The 27,419-nt window shown below is 38.5% G+C and overlaps 1 protein-coding gene across 1 annotated transcript in view; it reads right to left on the bottom strand.

Moving 5' to 3' along the window:
* Positions 1–23,078, bottom strand: part of LOC139314905 (flavin-containing monooxygenase 5-like) — a 65,110-nt gene extending 42,032 nt beyond the window's left edge. Inside the window, exons 1-3 of the mRNA XM_070940888.1 lie at positions 23,004–23,078; positions 1,792–1,929; positions 1,046–1,234 (exon numbers count right to left, since the gene is read on the bottom strand). Coding sequence (XP_070796989.1) covers positions 1,046–1,234; positions 1,792–1,926 — 324 coding nt within the window. The 5' untranslated portion in view covers positions 1,927–1,929; positions 23,004–23,078. The remainder of the gene's footprint in view (positions 1–1,045; positions 1,235–1,791; positions 1,930–23,003) is intronic.
* Positions 23,079–27,419: the final 4,341 nt, after the last annotated feature.

Raw genomic sequence — 27,419 nt, 5'->3', positions numbered from 1 at the left:
AGAATACTGCCTGGATTTTGATAATGAGAATGCTGTGATGATCGTACATCACTTTTTTCAGTGCCATTGTAACTTTGAACAGTCACTAAATCAATGGTTATAAATCAAAGACTACCTGTACTAGGATGTAATCTGATTTAAGGTGTTGACAGAATAAGGATAAGCATAACAGTCTAAAACGTAGGTATGTTTCACATAACCAATCTGTTAAACTCTTTTGGTGTAACTTGCTAGATACAGGAATTTTAGTCATCAGGGACAGATTGTTGCTCTCAAAAGGAAATGGGTATAGTTAACCTGAAAATTAGGCAAACTCACCAAATCTAGAATATAAGCGTAGAAAGTGTCCTTAGAGACCATCTAGTTTAACTCCTGACCATGCTACAGCATCGCTAATTTAAACACTGCCAGTAAAGAAGAGTCCATCAGCTCCCAAGGCTATTTCTTTGTTGGACACATGTTGCCATTAGAAAATTTTTCCTGATGTCCAACTAAAATCTGCTTCTTTGCCATTTACAGTATACTTATTGTATCTTGTTTTCTGGTGCAGCTCTGAACAATTTTACTTTGTTTTCTACACAGCATCTTTCAGATATTGGAAAAGAGCTACCATGTCTACTCAATCATGTCTAGGTGAAACATATCTAACACCTTCAATCATTCCTCATAGGGTTTTTTTCTTTCAGGACTGTTATCATTTTTACTTCAGTTGTCAATATTCTTCCTTCAATGCAATGCAGTCTTGTGCAGTCTGGCCAAAGTAAAATAGGCAGCCAAATGATTTCTTTAATCAAGACACAATGCTTTGTTAATACACCTGTAGTTTGTCGCTATCAGAAAAGTAGATACAGTTTGGCATGATTTACTCTCCTGCCCAGCAATGCATTTTTTAAAAAATGCTCATAAATAATCTCTTCCAGAGTTTTGCCCAGTGTCAACACCAAATTGACTAGTGCTCACCTAGATCCTGGATTTCCCATTTTGAAGTTGAAAGAACATGTGTGCCTCTCCGATGCTCCAGAAAAAAGGGTCATATTCGTCTTACCTTGAAATGAATATATTTCAGAAGGTCAAAGTGTTTGGCATACATCCGGAAATAGTCCATTATCTTTGAGTTGTGCATGTAGTTGGGAAAATCATCTGGGATGGGGAAGTCACTGAAGCACATCATCTCTTTGGAGGTGTTGATGATCACAGATTTGTAAATACTAGCCCGGTCTTCCTCAGGATTCTCCTGCAACAAATAAAAATTTAGTTTTTATTTGTTTTTATTATATATATATATTATTTGAAATGCATTCCTGTTTCTCCAGCCTCTGGAAATTCAATTAAGACTTTATTGCTCATTTCCTGTGTCTGAGATGATTCTAACGGTTTAGGTTCCACAAATAAAAGTACTAGATTTCAATATAAATATATGAGCACAGAAAGAGGCATATATGTAGCTCTATGCCTAAATTCACAGTGCCCTATGTATCTGAGCCCTTTTATGCTCAGAAATCATCTGCCTATTCTGTAAACTGTAATCCATAGTGGTTTTCATGGAAAGCTGTAACTTTTTACAAAATTAGCTGCACAAAATCTATGATGCATCTTTTCCTTCTTTTCCTTCTGACTTATACCTATTTCTATGATCTTCAGGATGCTTTTTGAGGCAAAACTATATTCTTTCTATTTCTAACTATGATAAATGTAGACCAAGTGGCTACATGAAACAGTGCTGAAGGTTGAGAGAATTGACAACAATCCCTTGGAAGTAAAGCTTCAAGGTTATGGAGCATTTGCACTTACCTTGAACCTCCAGAGCCCCCCAATATCATCACTACTTTCAAAGCACACAGGCTCCAGACCTTCTTCCAAGCAGCATTTGATGTTACAGAGTCCACTGGAACCAGCTCCAATAATTGCCACTCTTTTCTTCTCCATCTCCTGTTTTCCACAAGCAGACATGTTAGGACCAGTTTATTCCTTTCTATGTATTTTATAGTAATAATACTTGGAAAAATAATCCAATATATTTGGAAATAAGAGGGAAAGGATAATTAATCCAATCAATAGTTGCCATTTCCTATCACTTTTTTAGATGGCTGCCAACCATCTGCATACCTCTCAGCCCTTGTCCTACCTAGACTCCCAATTCCTCCAATGGTTTCAGGATGATTAGCACTTCCTTAAAATAAATTAAATCATGCTGAGGCCTCCTACAAGCACCTTGACACTCTCCATCGTGGTTGAAAATGCAGTTACATGTAATTGCAAACTTCAGCAGTTCTCATCTTTGAGCAGTGAAACTAGCATGTACAAGGACACAGGATGAAATAAAGTATAATCTGTAACATTTGCTGCTTGTATTGTTCACGCATACGTACATATTCTCATGAAAACCAATGATGTAATTACTAACCAATTATTGTGCCTTGGAGATTTGTTAACCAATAATAAAGTAACATGCATAGTAGGTGAGAACTGAGAAACTTAGAAACTATATAAACTATGTCTGATGCTCAATAAAGTTGCTGTTGATTCTGCTGTTAATTCTGCTATCCGTGGATGTTTTCCTTTCACTCATCTCACTCATCTTCAGCCTCCGGGAAACAAATGCAACACTTGTGGACATTGCAGCGACACAGAATTTTGCCACTGCACGCGTGGTAGCCGGATTTGAGTCTTGGAGGAGAAAGCCTACATAAAAGTCGTCTGTCCTCCCTGGCAATCTCTCTAGTAAGGGGAGAATGTGTATTGACTACATATTCTGTATAACTCACAGTACAATAAAACATGTGAGATATCTTCGACTTCTCCCTTTCCACATATGCATACCCGTTCTGCTATTGGTGTTCTCTTGTACCTACCCTGGAGAAGTGCTGAGGGGAGAATATTAAATCTGGCTCTGAAGAAAGCTATTCTTTGTTTTGGGAAGATCAGTTCATTTAGATATCCTGCTGATTTCCACACACCCTGCTTGATTCTGTCCCTACTGTGGAGAGACAACCTATTTAGTTCTTCTTAGAACTTCATGTCCTTCATTCTATCAATTACCACTTGCTTGGCTCTGTCAAAGCCGAGGGACATTAAGAATACCGATGAGAGCCCATAAGAGCCCAGTTTGTGATCTATATCGCCTGTTTCCAGGGGGAGGGGAAGTTGTCAGTCAGCACTAGTGGGGACAGTCCCTCTGGAAAGTAATGAATTTTTAGCCAATAAATGATCATCATCTTCCAGGCTCTTACCTGAATTTGAGGCATACCTATCTCAATTCTTAACTGGGCATTTGGAGTTCCTTTGGGTGCAGCTAAGATGGCTCGCAGGAATTTGGTTTGTATAGTTTCTAGCAAGTTTTTCTTTGCAAGGATTCCTGTTTATGCCCCATAAAGAATTTGTGCCAATGTTTTGGCCTCAAAAAGTTTTAAGGCAGCAGGTACTAATTGACCTCCGCCTGTATAAAAGAAGTGTTTAATTGCATTTGAGAACCTATTGGCTGCTTGCAATGTCTGCTCCAGGTGTGCCTTCCATGTCCCTTGCGAGTGGAAGACCACCCGGACATATCTAAATGTCCTAACCTGTTCCAATCTGTGTCCTTCAATTTTCCAGGAGTATTGTCTGGGTCTTTTAGCAAAAACTAAAATTTTTGATTTATCAAAGTTAAGGACCAACTTGTTCTGTCTACAGAAGCCAAATGTTGCCCTAATTGCTCTCTTCAGTCCTATGGGCATTTGTGAAATAATAGCAGTATCGTCGGCATAAAGGGGAATCGGGATTTTGCGTTGTGCTATGTTAGGGGGATGTAGATCAGGGTTCTGTAAGCCATCAATCAGGGGGTTAATATAGAAATTAAAAAGGGAGGGGGACAGGATGCAGTCCTGCCGTACCCCTTTTTGAACCCTTACTGGACCAGTTAAAGTCCCTTGAGGATTACACCTCACTTTCAAGGTGGAATTGGCATACAATTTTTGTATGAGGAAAAGGAAGCGTTTATCGATTGTAGTACATTTTAATTTCTCCCATAGGGTGTCCTGGATATTGAATCAAAGGCCTGCTTAAAATCAGGGAAGGCCACGTAGAGAGAGGATTTTTTTTTGTACATATATTTTTGCACCAGATGGTGAAGTAGCAGGATATGATCCACCGTAGATCTTCCTTCTGTAAAACCGGCTTGTTCATTCTTGATTATCCCCCCTGAAATTAGCCATTCCTGGAGTTTATAGTTTAGGTGTTTAGCATACAATTTACTAATTACACTCAAAAGGGTCTATAATTTTCTGGATCATTTCTATTACCCTTTTTATAGATTGGTATAATAATTGCTAATCCCCAATTTTTTGGTTTACGGCCCATTTTATCTATAAATATAAATAGTGATGCTAAAAGTGGGGCCCACCAACTGGTGTTCTTTTTGATTATTTCTGGGAGGACATTATCAGCACCAGGTGCCTTATTAGCCTTAAGGGATTCAATCAGCCGGGATACCTCTTCTGGTATGACAGGAAGCCAGTAAGCAGTGTGGTCCAAACTAATTTGCTCCTTAGTTACATAGTCAGGGTCTGTATATAACTCTCTAAAATATTCTTCCCAGGCCTGAATCAGTACCTGATTAGTTGGGGGTAGGGGTGATTTCCCCAGTCCTCTGGTGATGTACCAAAAAAGGGATGAATTTTTTGTCCTGACTGCTGTAATTAATCTCTGCCAAGACTCCTTCAAAGCCGCACTTTTCTTTTCTTTTAGGAAGGTCTTATATTGTGCTTTCAACTGTTTTAAGAAGTGAGTATGCTCCTCAGAAGGGGAGCATTTTTACTTCTTCTGTACTCCTTATTAGATATCCTTTTTAATTGCACGCAATCTCTATCAAACCATTTTTTGTTCTTTAAAACTGGCTTTTTGGAGTGAGCTAGTATTCTCTTAGTGAGAACCGATTTCAAATTTGAAATTAAAGTTTCAAACTCCTCTAAGTATGATCCTTCAAATTTATTTCTTAGTAGAAATGTATGTAATTCTATGGTTTCTGGAACTAACATCCATTTAGTAACTTCCTTTGCATTTTTCTAGGTCCATTTAATTTTTACCTGGGTATTTTGGCTCTCTAATCTGGGTAGGTAGTTTGAGCCAATCCTTAGTAATTTCTGGTGTAATGTAAGAGTAAGGATAAGTGATCACTTTCTAGACACGAGTCTACCTCCATCTTCTGCAAGAACTTCAGGAGGTCGTATGATATTATCCAGTAATCAACTGTGGATTTTCTTCCTGCTCCTCGATAAGTATAGTCTGCTGGTTAGTCACCCAAAGTGGAACCATTCAAGATACAAAGGTCCAAGCGTACAGTCATCTGTTTTACACACAGTCCTGCCCGAATTGCCTTAGTGTCTTTAAATTGTCTGGGATGCAGGGGTTCTCCTGGTACATTCTCATTATAATAGATCTTAAATTGATTAAATAAGGCTTGATTGTTTGGGCCCATCCTAGCGTTAAAGTCCCCCCAAATAATTATTGCTGCTATAGGATATTTATCTGAGCAGCCCAGGATAAAATCTTCTATGCCGTTCCAAATCTTCTTGATCAAATTATTCTTATTGAGTGGGGGAATATAGATATCGAAAAGCAAAATCTCCACCTGTTTAACAACCCATGGCTGCAAAGGTGGCAGTGATACACATTTAAATTGCAAGGATGTATTCACTAATGTCACAATACCCCCTTTAGCTCTCCCCCTCGCTTACTTAGGACAGCTGGGATAGAATTAACCCAATAACCATCTAACTGTATCTGTGCGGAGGCCCAGGTTTCCTGTCAAATTGTGATATATAGTCAAAAAAAAGTTGGCCTTTGATGGAACAGTCCAACCCGCTATATTCCAGGTTATGATGGAGAGGGGATCCTCTTTTGCAGCTCATCAGGAAATTTGATTTATACAAAGGGAAGTTGTATGGTTGTTGCAATGACTTGAAGTGTCATCACACACAAAATTGGCCTTCTCTAAAAGGAGGGGAGCCCCATCTAAATTCTGTATCGATTCCTGGTAAAATTGTTCAGGGTAAGAGGATTTAGCACCAGCTAACAAGGCTTGCCATTCCGATGTCTCTTCTCTAGGTGTAGAGCAGGGGTTATTCGGTTGTGCTCCATTCGGCTTTGAGCTGATGACACTGACGTGGGTCCTCTCTCGATTTCTTGATGTGGTGCTAAAGGTATCATAGGATCATCACATAAGGATGCTAACATCTCCTTCTCTACTGGGGCCTCTAATGGCCCCTATGTGTCTTGGCTTCTGTTTTCCATGATCTCATTTTCATGCAAATCTTTGCCCCCTGGGGGAGAAGTAAGAGGCTCAATTATAGGGGAAACCAGATCAATAAGCGGTTCAGCTGTGTCAATTATGTCCAATAAGGATTGCTTTAAATTTTCTAACTTGAATAGTATGTTATCTTGTTCTTTCCTTGGGAGAGCGCCAAAAGCATTAATGAGACTGATTTCTGTGCTGTTAAGTAAATCTTCGCTGGACAAGGCTGGCTTACTCCCACTTTCTTCCTCTCTCTTTTCCAAGGTTGAGAATGTGGAAGAGATAGCAACTTTGGGAGCTCGCATGTTAACAATTACGAGTTTAACCCTTTCCTCACAAGAAAACTCTGACGGGAAAGATTTGAAAGGAGGCTAGATGTGCCTTCATCTTGAATAGCATCAGTGGTATGGTCGGCTGTTTGAAAGACAGAAGAATTCGCTTCCAATTTGGGGCCTCAGGAAGCCACTCCGCAGCATGGAGATCAATCTGCCCCCAGTGACAGTGAAGAAGCTGGTTTAGGGAATTTAGTATAGCACTCTTGGTAATCCAGCGTCCATGATTAATTCTGTTTATATGGATTCTAAGCGCAACCTGATGTGTTTGTAGTGAGCGATGTGATTGCTGTAATTGTAGGGGAGATGCTTTACTGTCTTCCAATGAAACTTCACTATTAATACCTCTATTAATACCTCCTCCTCTTGATGCCTTGTCTGGAGAAGGACTGTTTTTCCGAGTGGGCTGCCACTTTTTGGCAGGCTCTTTAACTGTTTCCCTGGGTCTTTGCTCTTTTTTCTCTTCTTTATCCTGAGTTTGGGATTTATCCAAGTCTGCTGTATGGACTTTAGTGGGGGTGCCTGTAGCCTGATGTTGTGTTTGCAGAAAAACAGCTGTATCTTTTTTCAGTGTCTCTACATCATGTTGGATGGTTATTAGTTGCTCAAATATTGAAACCACCGTTTGTGCTGTAAGAAGACATTGCTTTGCCATAAACTCTGTTGTATTCTCCCATGGTAAACTCTCCACACACTGGATTAGTTTGTTGTTAAACTTTTTAGATTTTATCTTGGTCTCCATACAGGCTGTAGCTGGATTCGTTGTTTCTGAAAACAGCTGGCTGTCATTTTTCTCCCCTCCCCCCAGATCAGGAAAGCCTAGTATCTGCTGTTTTGTCAAAACTCTTTGCCAGTCCCCTTCTAACCTCTCCAGATTGTTGGAAATAGAGGGGGGCATATTTTTACTTACAAATCTCTTGTCAGCAAAGTGCTCATCAATTTTTGGTTGTTTTGCATTTTTCATTGGTGGGAGGGCTCCCGGGCTGGTGCCATGGCGCTTCTTTCTTTTCCCCATGCCTTATTAGTCCTCATCAGCCAAAACTTTGTCTGTATTGTGGTCTATGCTGTTATCGTCTCCGAAAAATATTATTTAAATAAAAAGGCTCCATTGGGTATATTAAAAATTGATAAAATAAAATAAAACCAAGAGGAGCTGCTGCAAACATGCTCCAGCAGCAGCAGCAGCCCTGCCCCACAGGGTAAAAATGATCCTCTGCGAATAACAAATACACAAGAAAGCATATGCTGTATTATGGTTTCTTGTGTTCTAAAAAACAGTAACTCAGGAGAACTTGGGTAAAGGAAACTTTCAAAAGTCTAGTGACAAATGCATTATCATTTAAAGAATATTTATGAATTCCTCAAATATAGCTGTAAATTATATATTAATGCATTTATATTCAATTACCTCTTCAGGAAGCAGTAGCACGTAGCTGTCGTTGGCTAATCAAAAAGCAGATCCTTAGAATTCCAGGACCAGTGCTTAGAATGGAACATAACACACACACACACACACACACCTAGGGGAAGACAATGGCAAATATCACCATCTTTTGATAATGCTTCCAAGGTAGCCTTCAGGAGTTGAGCTTTGCCTTTGTATTTCCTTTTTTTAAAACAATTGAATAAGTTGAACAGTTGAATAAGAATTAAACAATTCTTATTCAACTCTTGTGCATGACTGTGACCATTTACATATCATCACACTAATGTTCTCCTATACTCTATATAATTTTACTAAATCTACTATCTGTTATTTCCCCCTTTTTCTATTTTTGATCCAATTGTACCATTTCTCCCATATTACATAATAATCCAAATCCATCAGTCCTTTCAATTCAAGTGTCATTTTGTCCATCTCAGAGCAATCCAATACTTTTCTAATTATTAAATTTTCAGAGTGTATATTTGAGCTTCTCCAACATTGCACAAATGCCAGTCTTGCCGCCATTGCCATATGTAGAATAATATATGTTGTTGTTTTTTCATATTTCCTTTTCATTATTCCTAGAAGAAACAGTTCTGGTATATATTCTCTCTGGAAGCCTGTTACTTCCTGTATCCAACTATGTATTTTCATCCAATATTTTTTTGTTTCGGAGCATAACCACAATGTATGAAAGAAGGTACCTTGTTTTTGTTCATATTTCCAACAATTGGGGTTTAAATTTGGATATATTTTTGCCAATTTAGAAGGTGCCAAATACCAATGGTAAAACATTTTATATTGATTTTCTTTGTATTTTGCCGATCTGGTTACTTTATAATTTTTGTTCCAAATTATTTCCCAATCCTCTAATTTGATATTATGCCTAATATTTTTAGCCCACGCTATCATAGCTCCTTTTACTATGTCTTCAGCTCTGTCAAATTCTAATAAATAATTATAAATTTTGGTTATTAATTTTTCATCTGGGCCAATCAATATTTTATCTAATTGTTTTGGTAGAATTTCAATGCCATATTCATCTTTATCTTTTATATATCTTGATTTAATTGTAAGTAAGGCCACCAATCTATATTTATTCCCTGTTCTTCTAATTCTTGCCTATTTTTTAGATTCCCCTGGTTATCTAGAATTTCGCTGCATTTTGCCATTTTACTTAGGTTCAGAGTGTTAGGATGGATCATTGTTTCCATTGTCGAAACCCAATTAGGGATTTTCATATAATGTTTTTTCTTAATTTCTTGCCATGTTTGCACTAGAGCTTCTCGTATTTTATGTTGAAAAAAATATGAATGAGATTTGTTCTCTCTGTCCCATAGGAAGGCATGTCATCCTTTTTTTAAATCATGTCCTTCCAATGTAAGCAATCTTTTATTTCTCAAATTTATTCATTCTTTAATCCAAACTAGAGATCCTGCCTGATAATAAAGTCGCCAATCTGGGAGCCCTAAGCCACCTCTGCTTCTACTGTCCTGAAGTTCTGATAGTTTTATTCTTGCTTTTTTCTTTGCCCATATAAATTTTGTTATAATTTGATTCAGTTCTATAAAAAAATTCTTATCTAATTTTATGGGAATGGTTTGGAAAAAGTATAGCAGTTTTGGAAGAATATTCATTTTAATCATTGCAATCCGACCCAGTATGGATAAATTTAATGCCCCCCATCTTTCCAAATCAATTTTAATTTGTTGCTTTACATAGTTGTCTTCTTTGATTGAAGAACACGTCGCTGTCAGCCAAATTCCTAGATATTTAATTTTTCTCACATTCTGTAATCCCAATTTTTCTTCTAATTCTCTTTCCTGTTGTGTTGTTACATTTTCCTCCTAGGAGGAACATCTCTGGTTTAAAATATATCTTTTGGAGTATAATGTCTTCCAACCACCCTTTAATTTTATACCAAAATTTCCTCACCTTAGGGCACATCCACTACATGTGGTAGTATGTCCCTAGTTTGTGACCACATCTCCAACATTGGGGTGATAATTTGGGGTACATTTTTGCCAGTCTCACTGGTGCTAAATGCCACCTATAAAACATTTTATAGCTGTTTTCTTTGTATAATACTGCCATGGTCAATTTATAATTTTTCTCCCACAATGTTTCCCATTTATCCAATTCTATGGTATGTCCGAAATTCCTAGCCCAACTTATCATTGTTTCCTTTACTGTTTCTTCTTCCAATTTGTATCCTAATAGGTAATTATAGATATTTGTAATCATTTTTCTTCCCGATCCTAATATTAATTTATCTAATTCCGATTGTTTCCTGTTTATACCAAATTGTTCCTTATCTTTTTAAAATCTAGTTTTGATTTGTAAATATGGCCACCATTCCAAATTTATTCCTTGTTTTTTCAAATCTTGTATTGATTTTAATTCTCCTTTTGTGTCTAATAAACCTGCGTATCTCACCATTTTATCTAGGTCTGTGGTATTTGGATGTACCACTGCTTCCATTATAGACAACCAAACTGGGACTTTCATATAATGATTCTTTTTAATCTTTTCCCATACTTTCAGTAGTGTATCCCTTACCTTATGACGTTGAAAATAAGTGTGTGATTTATTTTTCCCATCCCATAAAAAGCCATGTCAACTGAGTTGAAGGTCATGGCCTTCTATCATTAATATCCGCTTATTTCTAAGTTGTATGCAAACTTTGAGCCATATTAGGGATGCCGCTTGATAGTAAAGTTCCTATTCTGGTAAACCGAAATCTCCTTTTTTCCTACTATCTTGCAATAATTTGAATTTAATGTGCGGTTTTCCATATGAATTTCAATGTCAATTTGTTTAGTTGTTCAAAAAATTTTTTCCCTAATGTTATTGGTATTGTTTGAAATAAATATAATAACTTGGGCAATATGTTCATTTTTATCGTTGAAATTCTGCCAATTAATGATATTGGTAATTTAATCTAGTTATCCAAATCTTTTCGTATTTGTAATAGGAGTTAATCGTAATTGTCCCTCTTTATGGTAGTACACTTTTCTGATAGCCAAATTCCCAAATATTTAATTTTCTTTGTTCTCGAGATTCTCAGTTCCTCCTCTAGTTGTTCATTTTGTCTGTTGTTTAAATTCTTAGTCAATATTTTAGTTTTATCTTTATTCATTTTAAATCCTGCTACTGTGCCAAACTGGTTTATGTCTTGTAGTAAAATAGGTCCAGATTCTAAAGGTTTCTCAATAATAAATGCCAGATCATCTGCGAATGCTTGGACCTTATACTCTTGTGTTTTAATTTTTAATCCCTTTATTTCCGAATTATCTCTAATTTGGGACATTAATGTCTCCACAGACAAAATGAACAACAGAGGCAACAGCGGGAAGCCCTGTCTTACTCCTTTAATTATTTCAAAACTTTCTGTTTGTTCCCCAGTGATTATTATCTGTATAGTGTATATGGCTCTAATTGTATCTATAAATTTTTCTCCAAAATTCATTCTTATTAATTGGTTTATCATAAAGTCCCAGTTTAAGTTGTCAAAAGCTTTTTGTGCATCCAAGAAAACCACACCTACCTGTTTTTCGGGGTGAGCTTCATAATATTCTAATGCATTGATGATAATTCTTATATTGTTTTTTATATGTCTGTTGGGTAGGAATCCATTTTGGTCCGAATGTATAATTTTGTTCAGTATATTTTTAATTCTATCCGCTATTATGGCCATAAATATTTTATAGTCAGCATTTAGCAATGAGACAGAAGATAATTCTGTATCTTCTGTTGTTCACTATTGTTTTTGGAGATGAGAGTTATTAATGATTCCCTCCAGGATTCTGGTATCCTGGCCTTTTTGAGTACTTCATTAAATGTTTCTAATAGCAGTTGTTCTAACGACTCTTGAAATGTTTTATAAAATTCAGCGGGAATTCCATCTGGGCCTGGAGTCTTATTATTTTTTTGCTTTTGAATTGCTCTTCAAAAAAGGAATCTTCCCAGAATACCAGATATAACAAAAGAAATATTAAACGAGGAAATAATGAAACTGGAGATACAAAGAGCAATTTCTCCATTTATTATTATGTTTGCTTTTTGAGACGAATAAATTGCTTCAATCATTTGTTCAAATTTGTTGCCAAATTTCATTTCTCTAATTTGACTAATCATATATTTCCAATTTAAATTATCAAATGCTTTCCCCACATCCAGAAAAACAAGGGCAATTTGTTTCTCTGGATGCGCCTTGTAATACTCTAATATGTTCAATACTATTCTTGTGTTATCTCTAATTTGTCTAGAAGGGAGAAACTATTTTGGTTAGAGTGAATAATCTCATTCAGTATTCCTTTCATCCTTTCTGCTATGATAGCCATAAAGATTTTATAATCTGCATTCAGTGAAATTGATTTATAATTTTGAATTTGATTTGGATTGGTACCTTCTTTCATAATCACTGTGATATATGCTTCTCTCCATGAAACAGGCATTTTTGCTTCCAACAGGACCTCGTTATACAGTTCTAGAAGAATAGGTTCTAATAGTTCCCCCATGCTTTTGTAAAATTTTCCTGGTAGACCATCTGGTCCCGGGGTCTTGTTGGTTTTTTGTCTTTGGATCGCTTCTTTTAACTCTGTCAGTGTTATTTCCCTATTTAGCAGCATTCTCTTTTCTTCCTCTAAGATGGGCATCTTTTTCTCTTTTAAATAGTCATTTATTTTTTCTATCTCAGTTTCCTCCTGGTTATATAAATTGTATATGCTTTTATTGTGTCCCATAGATTCTGCAAAGAAGTGGGTTGTTTATTATTTACTTTGATAAATAGCGTCAATTCCTAGTTAATCTTTTATATGTATTCCTTCTCTTGTAGTATCTGTGGATTTAAAGTCCATCTTCTGATTTTCTTTTTTTGACCTTTCCATATTATTCTCAAAGGGTTATGATCTGCCCAAATGTTTGGTAGAATCTCTACATTTTCTACTTCTTTAAAAGAAGGATCCTTTTTTGTATCTATTATCCCTTTGTAGTCCCCCTACTATACATATATTTTTATATCCTATTTCAATAATTTTTCCATGTATTTTTTTGTAAAATTCCCTCTGATTTTTATTGTGAGCATATATATTAACTAATAACATTTTAACGTCCCCTATTATTAATCCCAATAATAATAATACTCTTCCCTTCGGATCTTCATTTATTACACTTGTTTTTATTTCTTTTCTAACATATACCACAACCCGTCTTTTTTCTTTGCCAGTGCTGCATATAAATTCCCCAACTTACTATATTCCAAATATTTCTGGTCCTGTTTTTTAATATGCACCTCTTGGAGGCATATGATATCTACCTTCTGTTTCATTAATTTCGTAAGTATTTGTTTCCTTTTTATCTGGTCATTCAATCCATTTATATTTATTGACAGTAATTTAGTTTCTTTCTCTATTTTCTTAATTATCTGCTGGTCTCTGGTTTTTGTTTGTTCTTGTAATTCTTTATGGTCTGGTACTAGTACCCCTTTCTTCATTTTGATTCCCCTTCTTTACCTTGGCTCCTTCTTCCACACCTTCGTACCCAGATTCTTGCCTCTATTCTTCTAAACTGGGTGCTTCCAATCTCTCTTTACTGCTCGAAACTTCCTCCATCCCCATCGGTTGGTCATATAATTCTTGGGCTTTATCTAGATCAGTGGTTCTCAACCTTCCTAATGCCGCGACCCTTTAATACAGTTCCTCCTGTTGTGGTGACCCCCAACCATAAAATTATTCCTAAAACCACTGAAAATATGTGTTTTCCGATGGTCTTAGGCGACCCCTGTGAAAGGGTCATTCGACCCCCAAAGGGGTCCCGACCCACAGGTTGAGAACCACTGATCTAGATCATTGATTTAAATTCGTTTGCCCTGCCAGGTTACCGACATTTCTTCTGGAATGATCCACCGAAATAGTATTTTCCTTCTGTTCAGTAAAGATGCTAAGAACCAGTAATCCTTCCTTTGTTCTCGAATCCACCTTGGGATTTGCTTCAATGTTATAATCTCTCTTTCATGGTACATCATCGGTTCATCTCTTGTGATTCTATAGATAATATCTCAAACATTCTTGTGTGCAAACCTGATGTGTATTTCCCTGGGTAGGTGGTGGCGCTTTACATAAAAAGAACTCTGTACATTTTGTCCATCTCGTTTATAATCTCTTTTTTATCTCTCTGGAAGGGCTTCCACAATCAGTCCCACCATTACCTCTCCTAGATCATCTTCTTTCATTTCCGCCACGTTTTGAAACCTCAGATAAAAAGAGGTTCAATCCATTTCAAGAGGAATTAACAAGCTTTCCAAATCTTTATTTGCCGCCATCATTTTTTGGTCTATCTGCTCTAATTTTTTTTCCAGTTTGTTCAGTTTTTATTTCCACGGACCTAATTTTTCACTTATTTCTTTATATCGCCTCTTGAATTGAATCCACTTTGTTGTCTAAGTTATGTATGTCAGATTTCAATTCTCCATGGTTTTTTGTCATCTCCTGTATCATTACGAGAGTAGACTGCATCATTTGAGAGATGAAATTGGAGCTTGATTTTTCTGTGGGCAGCATTCCTTCTATTGTTCTCTGGGTTGATGGAGAAGCCATGGCCACTGTTGGTTTTGATGCTGCCTTTTTCCCTGTTCTCAATAAAAGCAATAAGCCAGAAAACTATCGTCCCATTGCTCTGTTAAGTGTCTATTATAAACTATTTGAAAGATTGATACTTAACAGAATCGGACAGAAAATTAACGAACAAATACCGATTGAACAGGCTGGGTTTAGATCTTATCGGAGCTGTGTTGATCAGGTACTTAGTCTTACAAGCCATATTGAAAGCAGCTATCAGAATAAATTGAAAACATCTGTTGTATTTGTGGATCTCACAGCAGCATACGACACAGTATGGAGGGAGGGCCTATTAAAGAAATTCCTCCACGCTGTCCCCTGTAGGACTATGGGCTGCCTAATAAATAACATGCTTTCAGCAAGGACCATTCAAGTCATCATGGGTGACAAAATCAGTAAGCAAAGACACCTGAATAACGGACTCCCTCAGGGCTCCGTGCTGGCTCCATCTCTATTTAATCTATACATTTCTGATATACCACCCACGATATCAAAAAAGTTCTTTTATGCTGATGACCTGGCATTAGCATATAGCCACAAGGACATCGAAGCTACAGAAGGCGTACTTACAGCCGACCTTACAACTTTGAGCACATACTTCCATCAATGGAGGTTAATCCCAAGTGTAAGTAAAACAGTTACATCATGTTTTCACCTCAACAACAAATTGGCAAAAAGAGAACTCAATGTATACCTAAATAACAAACTGCTCCCATACGAGGCAACACCAAAATACCTAGGGGTCACCTTAGACAGGACTCTGTCCTTTAAGAAACATATCCAGAATATGGCTGCCAAGGTTAACAGCAGAAATAACATCCTACAAAAGCTATGCAGAACAACTTGGAGAGCATCAGCCCCAACTCTCCGATGTGCAGACCTCAGGCTTTGCTACTCTGCAGCGGAATACTGTGCACCTGTATGGATAAACAGCTCACATACAGGACTTATTGATGTTCAACTTAACCATACGATGAGGCTAATTACTGGGTGCATAAAATCTACACCTAGTTACTGGTTACCAGTTCTTAGTCACATACTCCCCCCGCACTTACGACGACAAGAAGCTCTCATTCGGGAGTATAGTAAGATCCTGTTAAATTCCTCTCTACCCATACATGGATACGTTCCTGATCTCTTAAGATGCCGATTAAAGTCAAGAAATCCACCAATCTTGACAGCGCGTAAGTTGATCGCCGATCATCAGAACACCACACAAAAGTGGATGGAGGCGTGGAATAGCTGTTCCCCCCAAGATGTCTCCGAGCATATCAGTCCTAGTAGTATACCTCCAGGATTTAGCCTACCCCGACACAGATGGGTGACATATAATAGAATTAGAACAACTCATGGGGTGTATGCTGACTCCCTATATAAATGGGGAAAGACACCTTCAGCACAATGTGATTGCGGGGCCCCTCGACAGACTATCCAGCACATAGTGAAGGAATGCCCTAACAGAAGGTATCCAGGAGATTCTAGGGACTTCCTCTGCATAACAACGGCAGCTACTGACTGGATCTCCAAACTTGACATTAAACTTTGAAATGTTATTTCTGTTTTCCTTTTAGGTTTTCTTACTGCTTTTTTATTGTTTTAATTGTTTTTAACCTGTAAAAATGAAGTGTTTTAATACTGTGTGTGACCAACCATACACTAAATAAATAAATAAATCCCTGTTCTCAGTGTTGTGATAGTGATGCTTGTCATTTCTTTTAAAATTTTACTTTGTTCTCCTGAAATTTTATAAATCTATTCCCAGATCCAAAATCCACTGTTTTTATCACTAATAATATTTTCTTTTATCTCTCCAGGTTGATTTTCCTATAATTATTTTTTTTTTCTATGTCTAATGTTAGTTTGACCACTTATATATTACTTTTAACTTCCTCAGTATCTTTTCTCTTTACCTATCAATATTGTAGTGTATGATTCTTTCACGTTTTATTTATTTTATTTATCAATTCCTATTATCATTAGGTACCTACCCAAAAACTTATAAAAGTTTATAACTATAAATCAATTATAAGAGCATACAATACAATATGGTGTAATTATAAATCATTCCAAATAGATCTTCTATGATTACCAGTTGAGTTGATTTAGTTGGTTAAATTAACTTAAATATCTCTAATTTCTAATAAATATTAATTATAAATAATTCTATGTTAAATATAATACCTTCAACACAATCTAACTAACCTTAAATTACTATCTATGTCAATATTTCATTGTATATTTATAAATACGGCTTTACCACAATGATTACAGGGACAATATCATAACATCACTATTCAGAAAATATCCTATTGCCAGAATGTTGATCACAGATTATAATGTAACAGTATAAAAATCTATTTGCTATTTCACTTGAAACATGCCCTCTATTTTAACTTTTTTAGTTCTTCCAAGTTTCCTCATGCTCTATTATATCTGGATTTCTCAAATTTTACAGTTTTTTTTTCTCCTTTCTTCTCCTTGCCGCCCTCTCACCATCTTCTCACTGTCCCTTTCAAATGACTTTAACTTTGTATTAGCTATTTGAGTCCAGGTTGTTTCCGATGCTCCGCTTTCACTTTTTCGTTATATATCCCCGTTTTCCTCCACCAAGCACCGTTCTCAGTTTGTTTATTCACAACGCCGTCTAATCTTCTGCTCCTCTCCAGACTTCTTTCCTTGTCTCTCATGCTTTTCCTAGTCACCCAATCTCTTTTTGCCTTTGGCTTGCTCTCACTCTCCCCTTTACAGTCAGCTTTCGGTCTTCCTTTCTATTTCTCTCGATTCCTCTCTCGGCAGTTACTTAATCACGGCTCGTCTCTTTAAATTGCTGCTAGTTTCCTGCCAGAGCTCTCTCATCTTTTGCCAGATATTTTGTTTTTACTCACTTTGACAGTTCCAACTGCTACGCATATGGGAATCTCTCGCCAGTAAAAATGGGCAGTCTGCTATTAAGTTTCCTCTTCCAATTCTATTGTGCACTGTCACAGCCTCGGGTCCGCCATGTCAAAATGAGATGACAGGACACATTTGTGCCTGGTTAAAGAGGGTTTCCCTCATTCCAGCAAGTGGTTGCACACCATCTTGCTGACCCCCTGGCTTCCCTGCTTCGTGTAGCTCTCCAAGCCTTCAACATGCCTTCAAAGGATCCCCAAGCACAAAATAAAGAGAGTCAACGAACGGACCTCATTTTTTCCCCCTCTGTGCTGCCCTGACAGCATCACCGGAAGTCCCTGCCTTTGTATTTCCAACTGAAGATCAATTTCCTAATTCAATTTATAACACCATAGTACTCAAGACTGCCAGAATATCCAATAGACTCCCAAACAGCACTTGCTAAATCTTTACAGGACTGATGAATTTAGCGTTCATTCAAAAATTTACCACTGGGGAAAGACACCAGGCAGTAAAAGTTTGTCATCCCTCAGCTCATCCCTAAAGAACCTAATGAAATAATGAATAATAAAATAGTTCTGCTATTTACTAAAGGGTAAAATAGAGATGCTACAGAAATTTAAGCAATGGGTAAGTTTCGTAGAAAGGAGATATCAACAACAGGTATGTCAGCTGCAAATTGACAGAGGTTCAGAATTCATATCAGCAAATTTTCAACAGTGATTGGGACAGTTAGGAATAAAACACAGATGCACAAATCCATACACAGCAGCTAAGAATGGCATGGTTGAGAGATGGAATGGTAAATTGCAGATGATGAAGGACTCACTGTTGGAGGATTCTGGTCTAAGCAGTCATATTACTGACTGCTAATTATTTAATTAATAGGCTGTGGAGTATCTATTAATGATACTCCATATGCAGTGTTATATGGGAGAAAGCCATCTCTGGTATATTTAAGGGTGTTTGGAAGCACTGCATGGGTGTATATTCCAAAAGCTATTAGAAGAAAGGGACAACCAAAGGCTAGAAAACTAAGATTTACAGGCTATGAACCTGGCTCAAAGGGCTATCGCTTTAGCGATGGAAGCAGCAGAATAGTGATTTCCAGATCTGCTAGCTTTGCAGAGCAACATTGGAACAGAATTAATGCCAATTTTTGGAATGATCCACTTAGTGACAGTGATCCACTTAGTGACAGTAACTCAGTGTTACTTAGTGATAGTGTCAGCATTCAGGGAGGAGAAACTGAAAAAGAACAAATAAAGGAGTCAGAAGATGACTCAGGTATGAAGCAAGAGGGGGTTAACAAGGAAGAGCAGTCAATGCCACGCAGGTCAGAGAAATGGAACAAGGGGATTCCACCTGACAGGTATTCTGCTAATAAAGTTAAAGTGTGTAATGTATGGTATGAGCCAAGGAACTATAGGGAAATATTGGCATTACCTAAAATTGAACAAGTAAAGTGGAAAGAAGCCATGGACAAGGAAAAGAAATCCATCGTGAACATAGAGTGTTCACACCTATGACTTTGCCACAGGGTTGCAAAGCCATAGGGTGCAAATCGATGTACAAAAGGAAGATACTACCCAACAATGAGGTCCTGACCAGACATAGCTTGTGCAGTAAGCATTCTAAGTCGCTTTACTGCTGCACCAACCCAATTGTGTTGGATGGGTATAAAAAGGAATTCTTAAGTATTTGAAGAGAACTGTGAATGTGGGTCTTCAAATACAGGTCTGGGAAGAATATTAAATTATTCAATTTTATTTCTATTCCAGTTATGAAGGGAGGAGTGTCAGAGTATGAATATTCATAGACTGGAATAGGCATAGCAACAAATCAGCCAATGGGGACTGTTTGGATAGACATGGTAACAGGTCAGCCAATGGGGACTGTTTGGAAACTGAAACATAGTATTTGTTTGTATGGGACCATAAGAGACAGTTTGGAGTCTGGGCATGGCTTACACTTGCTGAACTGTATATAAGAGTCGGTTTCGCCTCTGTAATGGGTGCCTCTCTACAATATATTAGCCTCTGTATCTCTCTACTCTGTAATGACTTGCTTCTATGAGTATTGCTTCTGTGTTCCTGATTTTGTATGCTGATTTCTGCTGTATGGTATTGTATATAAAGAAGTTTCTTATATGTAAATTGAATTCTGCTGAATTGTCTGATTGTGTGTGCAACAAATTCTGATAATCCAGCTCTTTTTTCTCATCTGTTTTGTCCCCATTTTGTTATAACTTGGTTATCTGTTTAATAACTATAGTACTGATGTTTTCCCTCCCTCAAACTTCGCCTGCAAACTATCTACTCCACCTCTCCATCTCTTATCCTCCAACAATGCCTTTCCTGGGAGGATCACCCACAAAGGGGGAAGGGGACCCTGTTCTCATGTCTTTCAGCCCTGCACAGATAACCCTGCAACCTGTGGAAGCAGATCACACTGATCCAGATGCTGCATCCAGAGGAGACCATCCATTTGAGCCAGGGAATTGGGTTTGGGTCCAGCCATTCACTAGAAAGTCATTGCAGCAACCAGAATGAAGCAGAAGCTCTTACCACCAAGCCAAGCCTAATACCACCCAGCAGACATGAAAGAAAGGACCATGATGGACTAAAAGACTCTTTTCAATCCCAAGAAGACAGCTGGAAAGACTATGGGGGAGGGTGGAAATTCATTGTAAGCTTCTCTTTCTTGTCTCATTTATGTTGTAATCACTTAAATAGATTCATGAAGGGATTGGATTTGGGAGTGGTTGGCACAGCAAGTTCTGAACATCTTGGTGGAAGGAAAATTTGTCCAGCATGTTTGTATTGCCTGTCTTGGAAAAGTAGCTACATACAGACACCCACACACGCACCCACACACCCCACTCAGAATCAGACTGAGGCTATTCACTTCACCTATGTCCACACAAAGCTTCTCCTAGGTTGGTTTTTGTTCTGTGGCACTAAGGCCCAAGAAATCATATCTGCCTGCCAATTCCATGGGGGAAAGGACATGCCCCTCAGGCAATTCCCTCATAGAAGAGATAACAGAAAAGAGATCTCCAAACCCCAAGCCCTGATTGTGATTCACAAATGATGTGACACCTCTCCTGCGCGAGCTGCACTGGCTCCCGGTGGTCTTCTGGGTGCGCTTCAAGGTTTTGGTTACCACCTTTAGAGCGCTCCATGGCTTAGGACCCGGCTACTTACGGGACCACCTACTACCACAAACAGCCTCCCACCGGCCGGTACGCTCTCATAGAGAGGGGCTCCTCCAGGTGCCGTCAGCCAAACAATGTCGACTGGCGGCCCCTAGGGGGAGGGCCTTCTCTGTGGGGGCACCTACTATCTGGAACGAGCTCCCCCCGGAGATACGGAGGATCCCAGATCTGTGCACTTTCCGCCGTGCTTTGAAGACACTCCTATTCCAGCAGGCCGGCCTGGCCTAATTTTCTCCCCTTCTTCTAAATTTTTAAACTCAAATTTTAATTCATTTTAAATTATTGGGGGTTTTAAATTGTCTCAGGCAAAAATTATTTAATTGGGTTTTAATCATGTCTTAACTTTTGTATTTATGTGTTTTATTTCGTGCCTGTTCACCGCCCTGAGTCCTTCGGGAGTAGGGCGGTATACAAATTTAATAAAATGAAAATGAAAAATGAAAATGAATGTTGCTCAGTTGCCCAGTAAGGCTGAGTATATTGCACTGGTGGTCTTATTAGAAGTCCCAGGGCTCATTGTGTGCAATTTAAAACTACTGATGGCTTGGATTGCACAATGGCTAACCTCAATTTGGCCTCAAAAATCCTGGATGCACTAAACTAAGAGCTAAGGCAGGTTCAGGAACCAACCCTTGGAAATTGGCAGCCAGTAGTTATTTAAGATAAAACCCATGGCTATGAAGAATTTTGGGGCTTGTGCTTGCTTCAAACCTGACTGGAAGGTCACAAAAAGTGACATCAAACATCTGAAAATTATTGGCATAGAAAATTGGATACTGTAAATTTCTTTCCAGAACTTTTCCCCTGGCTGCTAGACCTTCATTGGTTGAAAGTTCTCCTCTTGGGAACCAAGAGATACTTTTCTGCTGCCTCCATCAATGCCTTCCCCTTTGCATCAGAAAAATTAAAAGCACCCATTAAGTCTCCATGATCAGATCAATTCCTAATCTTGGGCCAGAAAAAGTGTGCAACCCACACTTTTATACCCCCCCCCCCCAAAGAGGGGGGTTGATGGAAGCCACCTCTCCCAGAAGAATGAAATATTTTGGGAAATATTAAAAAAGGCAGGATAAAATATTTCCCCTAAAAGAGGGAAATTTTTCTAAAGACAGAAACCAGTTCCCTGCCCCTAGCAGATATTTGGTGCCCATTAAGAAGGACTGGGCCAGCCTAACTACAAAACAAAAGACCTTCAGCTGCAGGGTGATGGGATTAAAACATGACCCTCCAGGACATAATAGGATTATCTAACAGCAGAGCTCACCACATTGCAAACTCACATTGCATCACTCTCCAGGCTTCAACCAAACTTCTCAGACAAGCTACAGGGTTAGCTATGACCCCTACAACAGACAATAGAATTAATCACTGAAAAGCTGCCAGATCGTATCTGTATTTCCAGAAAATAATTAATTTCTTTTTCTTCAGAATCATCATTTTGGGCAAGTGGGCTTTACTTTTTTCACTTCTTATGAAAAGTATCAATATTTTATGGAAATGCATCAGGTTTCACTTCAATCAAGTGGGCAAAAAGTTTTTTGAAAGGGGTTTTAACATATAATTTATGCCACATAGTTTAGCTTCTTTCTCTTCTAGTAATTTTCAATGACTGAAAGGGTGACAAACAATACACCTGTTCGCACATGTGAAAGAGAAGAGCAGCAATTTCCTCAGGAGCAAGTTTGAAGGATCCTTTGGTCTTGGATAGGATTATCAAAATGAAAAAAAGGGAAGAGAAAAGCAATGCAGGCATTGTTCTGAACTAAAGATAAAGCTTTTTGCCTTTTTTTACTTTCTAAACCGAAAGAAATAATGGAAGAGGAGAAGGGAGGACTAGCTGAGCAACCTTGCTAACATATATTTCCACAAAGCTTCCTTTAAAATTGCTAGTTTAGCTTCTCTTCAAAAAAATCAGAAAAAAATAAGCAGCCTTGCCTCATCATCCCAAGATGGTCTCTCAAACTTTACTCTTTGTCAGCCATATTTGCTATTATTAACACAAAAGAAACCTGAACTCTTTTGCTGTTTCTCTTTCATTCAAATTTATTTTGTAACCTTAGTTTAGACCAAAAAAGAAGCTTTAAGAAACAGATTGTGCTACCTGAATAAGCCTAATCCTTTAGACTGAAGGAAACAAGGACCTGAAAGACCAGTCTTTCTATTTTTCAGTCTTAACTAGCCTATTTGCACATTTTTCCAGCCCCCACTGCCACAACACACAGCAAACATATGGGAACATATTGCAACAAACCTGGAAAAGCTGCAGATGAACAGTCAACAGCAGGGGAAATGAATGTATGTATTCTCTTATTCACTTCTTGCAGTCTCTCAAAAAGTCTCTCAACTAGAGAAAGAATTTTCCCAAAGATATCATTAAGCAATTACTCCTCCCATTTTGGCAGAGGCAGGATCTGATTAGATTTTGTTGTGTTGACATTGTCAGGTATCCTTGACAAGCTATATATATATGAAGAAATAGTTGATTAATGATTATCCTTTGCATACCTGGAATGTGAATCAAAATTCTTGTTTTGAAATTCTGTAACCTCTGGAATGTGGGAAAGCTGTAAGAGCAGCACAGCAGTCCAACAGGATGTTTAAGTCGGTTGTTCAACATGGCTGCTGTTGGAAATTTAGCTGCAAAAAGTTGATACTTACATACTAGACTAATTTATGAAATACATGTATGAAATATTCATACATACATGTTAGACTAATTTATGAAATACATTATTTAATAAATATACCTCCGACAGCTGACTGTATGTTGTGCTCTCAGAAATAAACCTTACCTCTGGTTCAAGCACCTGCCTGTGCATTTTATCCCCAGCTTGGAAATGAGGCAAGATTTCTTTCTTAAGAGTATTTTGAGTTAAATCCATAAAAACAAATGCTACAGGCTTAGAGATAGTAAAGTCCTTCCTGGTTTTCTTCTTATTGGAGTTCTGATATACAACAATAGACGTAGTTCTCCACTTACAACCAGGGGTGGTTTCTAAAACTTTTTACTACCGGTTCTGTGGGCTTGGCTTATTTTGTGGGCATGGTTTGATGGTCATGTGACAAGCAATTCTTTAGGATTTAGCAGAGGTACTGGTCTATCAGGCTTTTAACTGCTTGCAGAGCCATACCGGTCTACCCATTTGTTTTTGGAGCATATCGGTCTACCCATTTGTTTTTGGAGTGTTCCGGTCTACCTATTTCTTTTGGAGCGCGCTGGTCTACCACCACACTGCCTTTTACCGCTGATCAGCTGTAGGGCAGCCCTTTGAAGTGCCATGGCAAGAGTTTAAACAGTTTTCTGCTGCTCTGCCACCACCGAGAGCATCGGAAACCGCTTTCAGGCAGCTTGGCCTCAATTGCCAATCTACCACCACCGAACGGTTTACAAGGAGTGGATCGGTTCTAGCCGATCAGTTGGGAGGCTTCTTGGTGTCTCAATTTAAAACTAAGGTGTCTTGGGTTTTTTTTTCTTCTTTGTCAAGTGAGCCCTGATTTTTTCCTTCTAGCCAATCAGCTGGAACTCGGGAGGCAGTGAATAGATTGGGGGCCGGGTCAGGCAGAGGTAGTATTTACCAGTTCTCCAAACTACTCAAAATTTCCACTACCGGTTCGCAAGAACCGGGGAGAACCAATAGCAACCCACCACTGCTTACAACCATTCATTCAACAACCATTCAAAATTACTATTATGCTTGAATGAAGGGATGAATAGCAATAGCACTTAAAGCAGACTTATATACTACTTTACGTTGCTTTACAGCCCTCTCTAAGCAGTTTACAGAGTCAGCATATTGCCCTCAACAATCTGGGTCCTCATTTTACCAACCTCGGAAGGATGGAAAGCAGAGTCAGCCTTGAGTCTGGTGAGATTTTGTAGAAATCTGCAGTCTGCATATGTGCAGGAATTTTCCTATCTTGGATGACAAACCTCAGATAAGGAAGGTTACTTGCACGTAAGAACCAGGAAATGACATTAGAAGATAAAGACCCTAACTCTGTAAACAAGAGGAACAGGAGGAGAGGAAGTGGGATGTGTGTTAGATTTTAATTATAGCTAAATATTAGAAGTGCTTAAGCAAGCAGTAATGATTAACCTATGATTTAAGTTACCTGGAAGATTCTGTGAGCCAATGATATGCTGCCAAGTACGCTGTAACTTGAAAGTAACAAACTATATAATGTCACTATGTAAGGCAATAAAGTTACCACATATATTCTCAACCTTTGTGTGTGTGGTCACTCAACAAGTGGCACTTGAACAGGGACCCCTGCTTCGTCCGGCAAGGATTTGGTGCACTGTCAACCCGTGTGGTATCTTCAACCTTGTAAAGGTTTCTGTAAGTACTCGTGGTTTCTTCAACCTTTTAAAGGTTTCTGTAAGTAATGGGGTCTACGTTTTCTGAGGAACAAAGGAAGCATGCTGAAGAATTAATCTATTTACTTAAGAAAAATCACACTGATGTATCACAATGCAGTCTCTTACAGCTGGTCCAGGAGATTGCGAATCAGTGTTTATGGTATCCTGAAAAGGGGTCTTTGAGATTATCTGATTGGGAAAAAATTGGGAAAGTTTTACATACTGAGCCAAGAGCTAAGGTAAAGATTTTGCATGTATGGCATTTATGTAGATATGCAGTGGAAAAATTTGGAAATACTGAACTGTCTCTTATAACTTCTCCACCTCCATGTTACTCCAATGCTATTGTCTGTCCTTCTTCCTCCCTGGACTATCTGACTCTGCCTCCTTCAGCTCCTACTGACACAGGTCAGATTACTAAACCTTCTGACTCTGCTGTTCTATCCTCTTTTCAAAAAAATGGTAGAATCCTGTAAACAGGATTCCTCCATGCCTGGGGCAGAATTTGCTGAATTATTGTCTGTATGTCCTGTACAATATCATCAGGGCCAGGGCTGTTACAGAGTATGGCATCAGTGGTAATTTTACTAGAGGCTTGGTAGAAGGGATAAAAAAAAATGGATATATTATGATTCCTGAGGATTGGAAGCAAGTAAACCTGGACATATTGACTTCAATGCAATATGTTGTTTGGGAAAGTGAATTTATGAGACATGCTCAGGCTGCTGCTCTGGGGAGTGGAGGCGCATACACGGTGGAACAACTCTTTGGCTCAGGTCAATTTGCTACAATTCCTGCCCAAACTGGGCTTCCCCCGGCCATCTTAACTATTGTTTCCGAATGTGCATTTCGTGCCTTTTTAAAGGTACCTCAGACTGGGGAACCACGAGCAAATTTTTCTAATATTAGACAGGGGGCTAGTGAGCCCTATGCTAATTTTGTAGAGAGATTGTCTAAAGCTATTTGTCAACAATTTGACCATCAGGAAGCTGCAGGGGAACTTCTTCGGCAATTAGCTATTGAAAATGCCAATGCTGATTGTAAGCGAGCCTTGCAGCCCTTAAAAGCTACCAATCATTATACTTTGGCTGACATGCTGTGGGTTTGCCAGGATATTGATTCTCAAACGTATAAAATGCACCTTTTAGCTGCTGCTATACAAAAAGGGCAACATTCTACTGGCAATTGCTTTAAATGTGGTAAACCTGGACATTTTCAAAAGGACTGTTGCTCGACTCCTGCAGCCTCTCAAAATCGCCCTTCTAAAAAATGCCCAATTTGTAAAAAAGGATTTCATTGGGCTAATCAGTGCCGTTTTCAGTCGGGAAACTTGCCAATGGGTGTGGCACCCACCCAGAGCCAAAAGAGTGCCTTTCCCATAGTAATGTCTCCTCCCTCAGCCTTTCCTCCGCAGTCCCAGCCACAGCAGGTAGGGCTGGGCTCGATTTAATAACTCAGGAGTCTGTGGAATTTAAATTTCCCTTGGAGGTTAAATTGATTCCTTCTCGATTTAAAGGCCCTCTTCCCTCAGGTTTAGTGGGTCTTATCTTGCCTCGATCTTCAGCTCATAAAAAGGGATGCTTTGTAGTCCCTGGTGTTATTGATTCTGATTACACTGGAACTCTTTTTATTCAGGCTTGGGTGAATCTTACATACTTTTGCTCCCCTATTAAGTCCCATGTCCTGGCACAGGGCCATGTGGGGATGCTGGTTTTGGTTCTACCTCTCCTTCTGTGGCTTTACTTCAGTCTGTTACTTCCTTTTGTCCTTTGTTAACTCTCTATTTGAATAAGCAACCTTTTCAAGGGTTGTTTGATACTGGAGCCAATGTTACTGTTATTTCATCTTTACAATGGCCTGTACAATGGCCTAAGAAGTCAGTTTCTTCTTTATGGGGTGTAGGTAGGTCCACGGCAGCCTGGCAGAGTGTGTGCAATATTCAATTCTCCACAGCAGCTGGTAAGTCCTTTGCACTGCAACCTTATATTTTGGATATTCATACTAATATTTGGGGTCGTGATTTACTTACTTTTTTAAATGCTCAATTGATTTTGGATGATGGCTCTTCCCCTTAAGTGGCTCTCTACTGCCCCCGTGTGGGTGGAGCAATGGCCTCTTTCGGTGGAAAAATTATCTGCTTTACAGCAACTAGTTCAGGAACCATTAGCTGCTGGTCATATTGAACCCTCTACTAGCCCCTGGAATACTCCTGTTTTTGTTATTAAAAAGAAAAGTGGGAAATGGAGATTATTGCACGATTTGCGGAATATCAATAAGTGTATTCAGCCAATGGGTCCTTTGCAATGT

This window comes from Pituophis catenifer, unplaced genomic scaffold (assembly GCF_029215685.1).
Source record: "Pituophis catenifer annectens isolate HBS135680 unplaced genomic scaffold, rPitCat1.0.hap2 SCAF_3, whole genome shotgun sequence".
Lineage (NCBI taxonomy): Eukaryota > Metazoa > Chordata > Lepidosauria > Squamata > Colubridae > Pituophis > Pituophis catenifer.
This window is presented reverse-complemented; position numbering and strand designations above follow the sequence as displayed.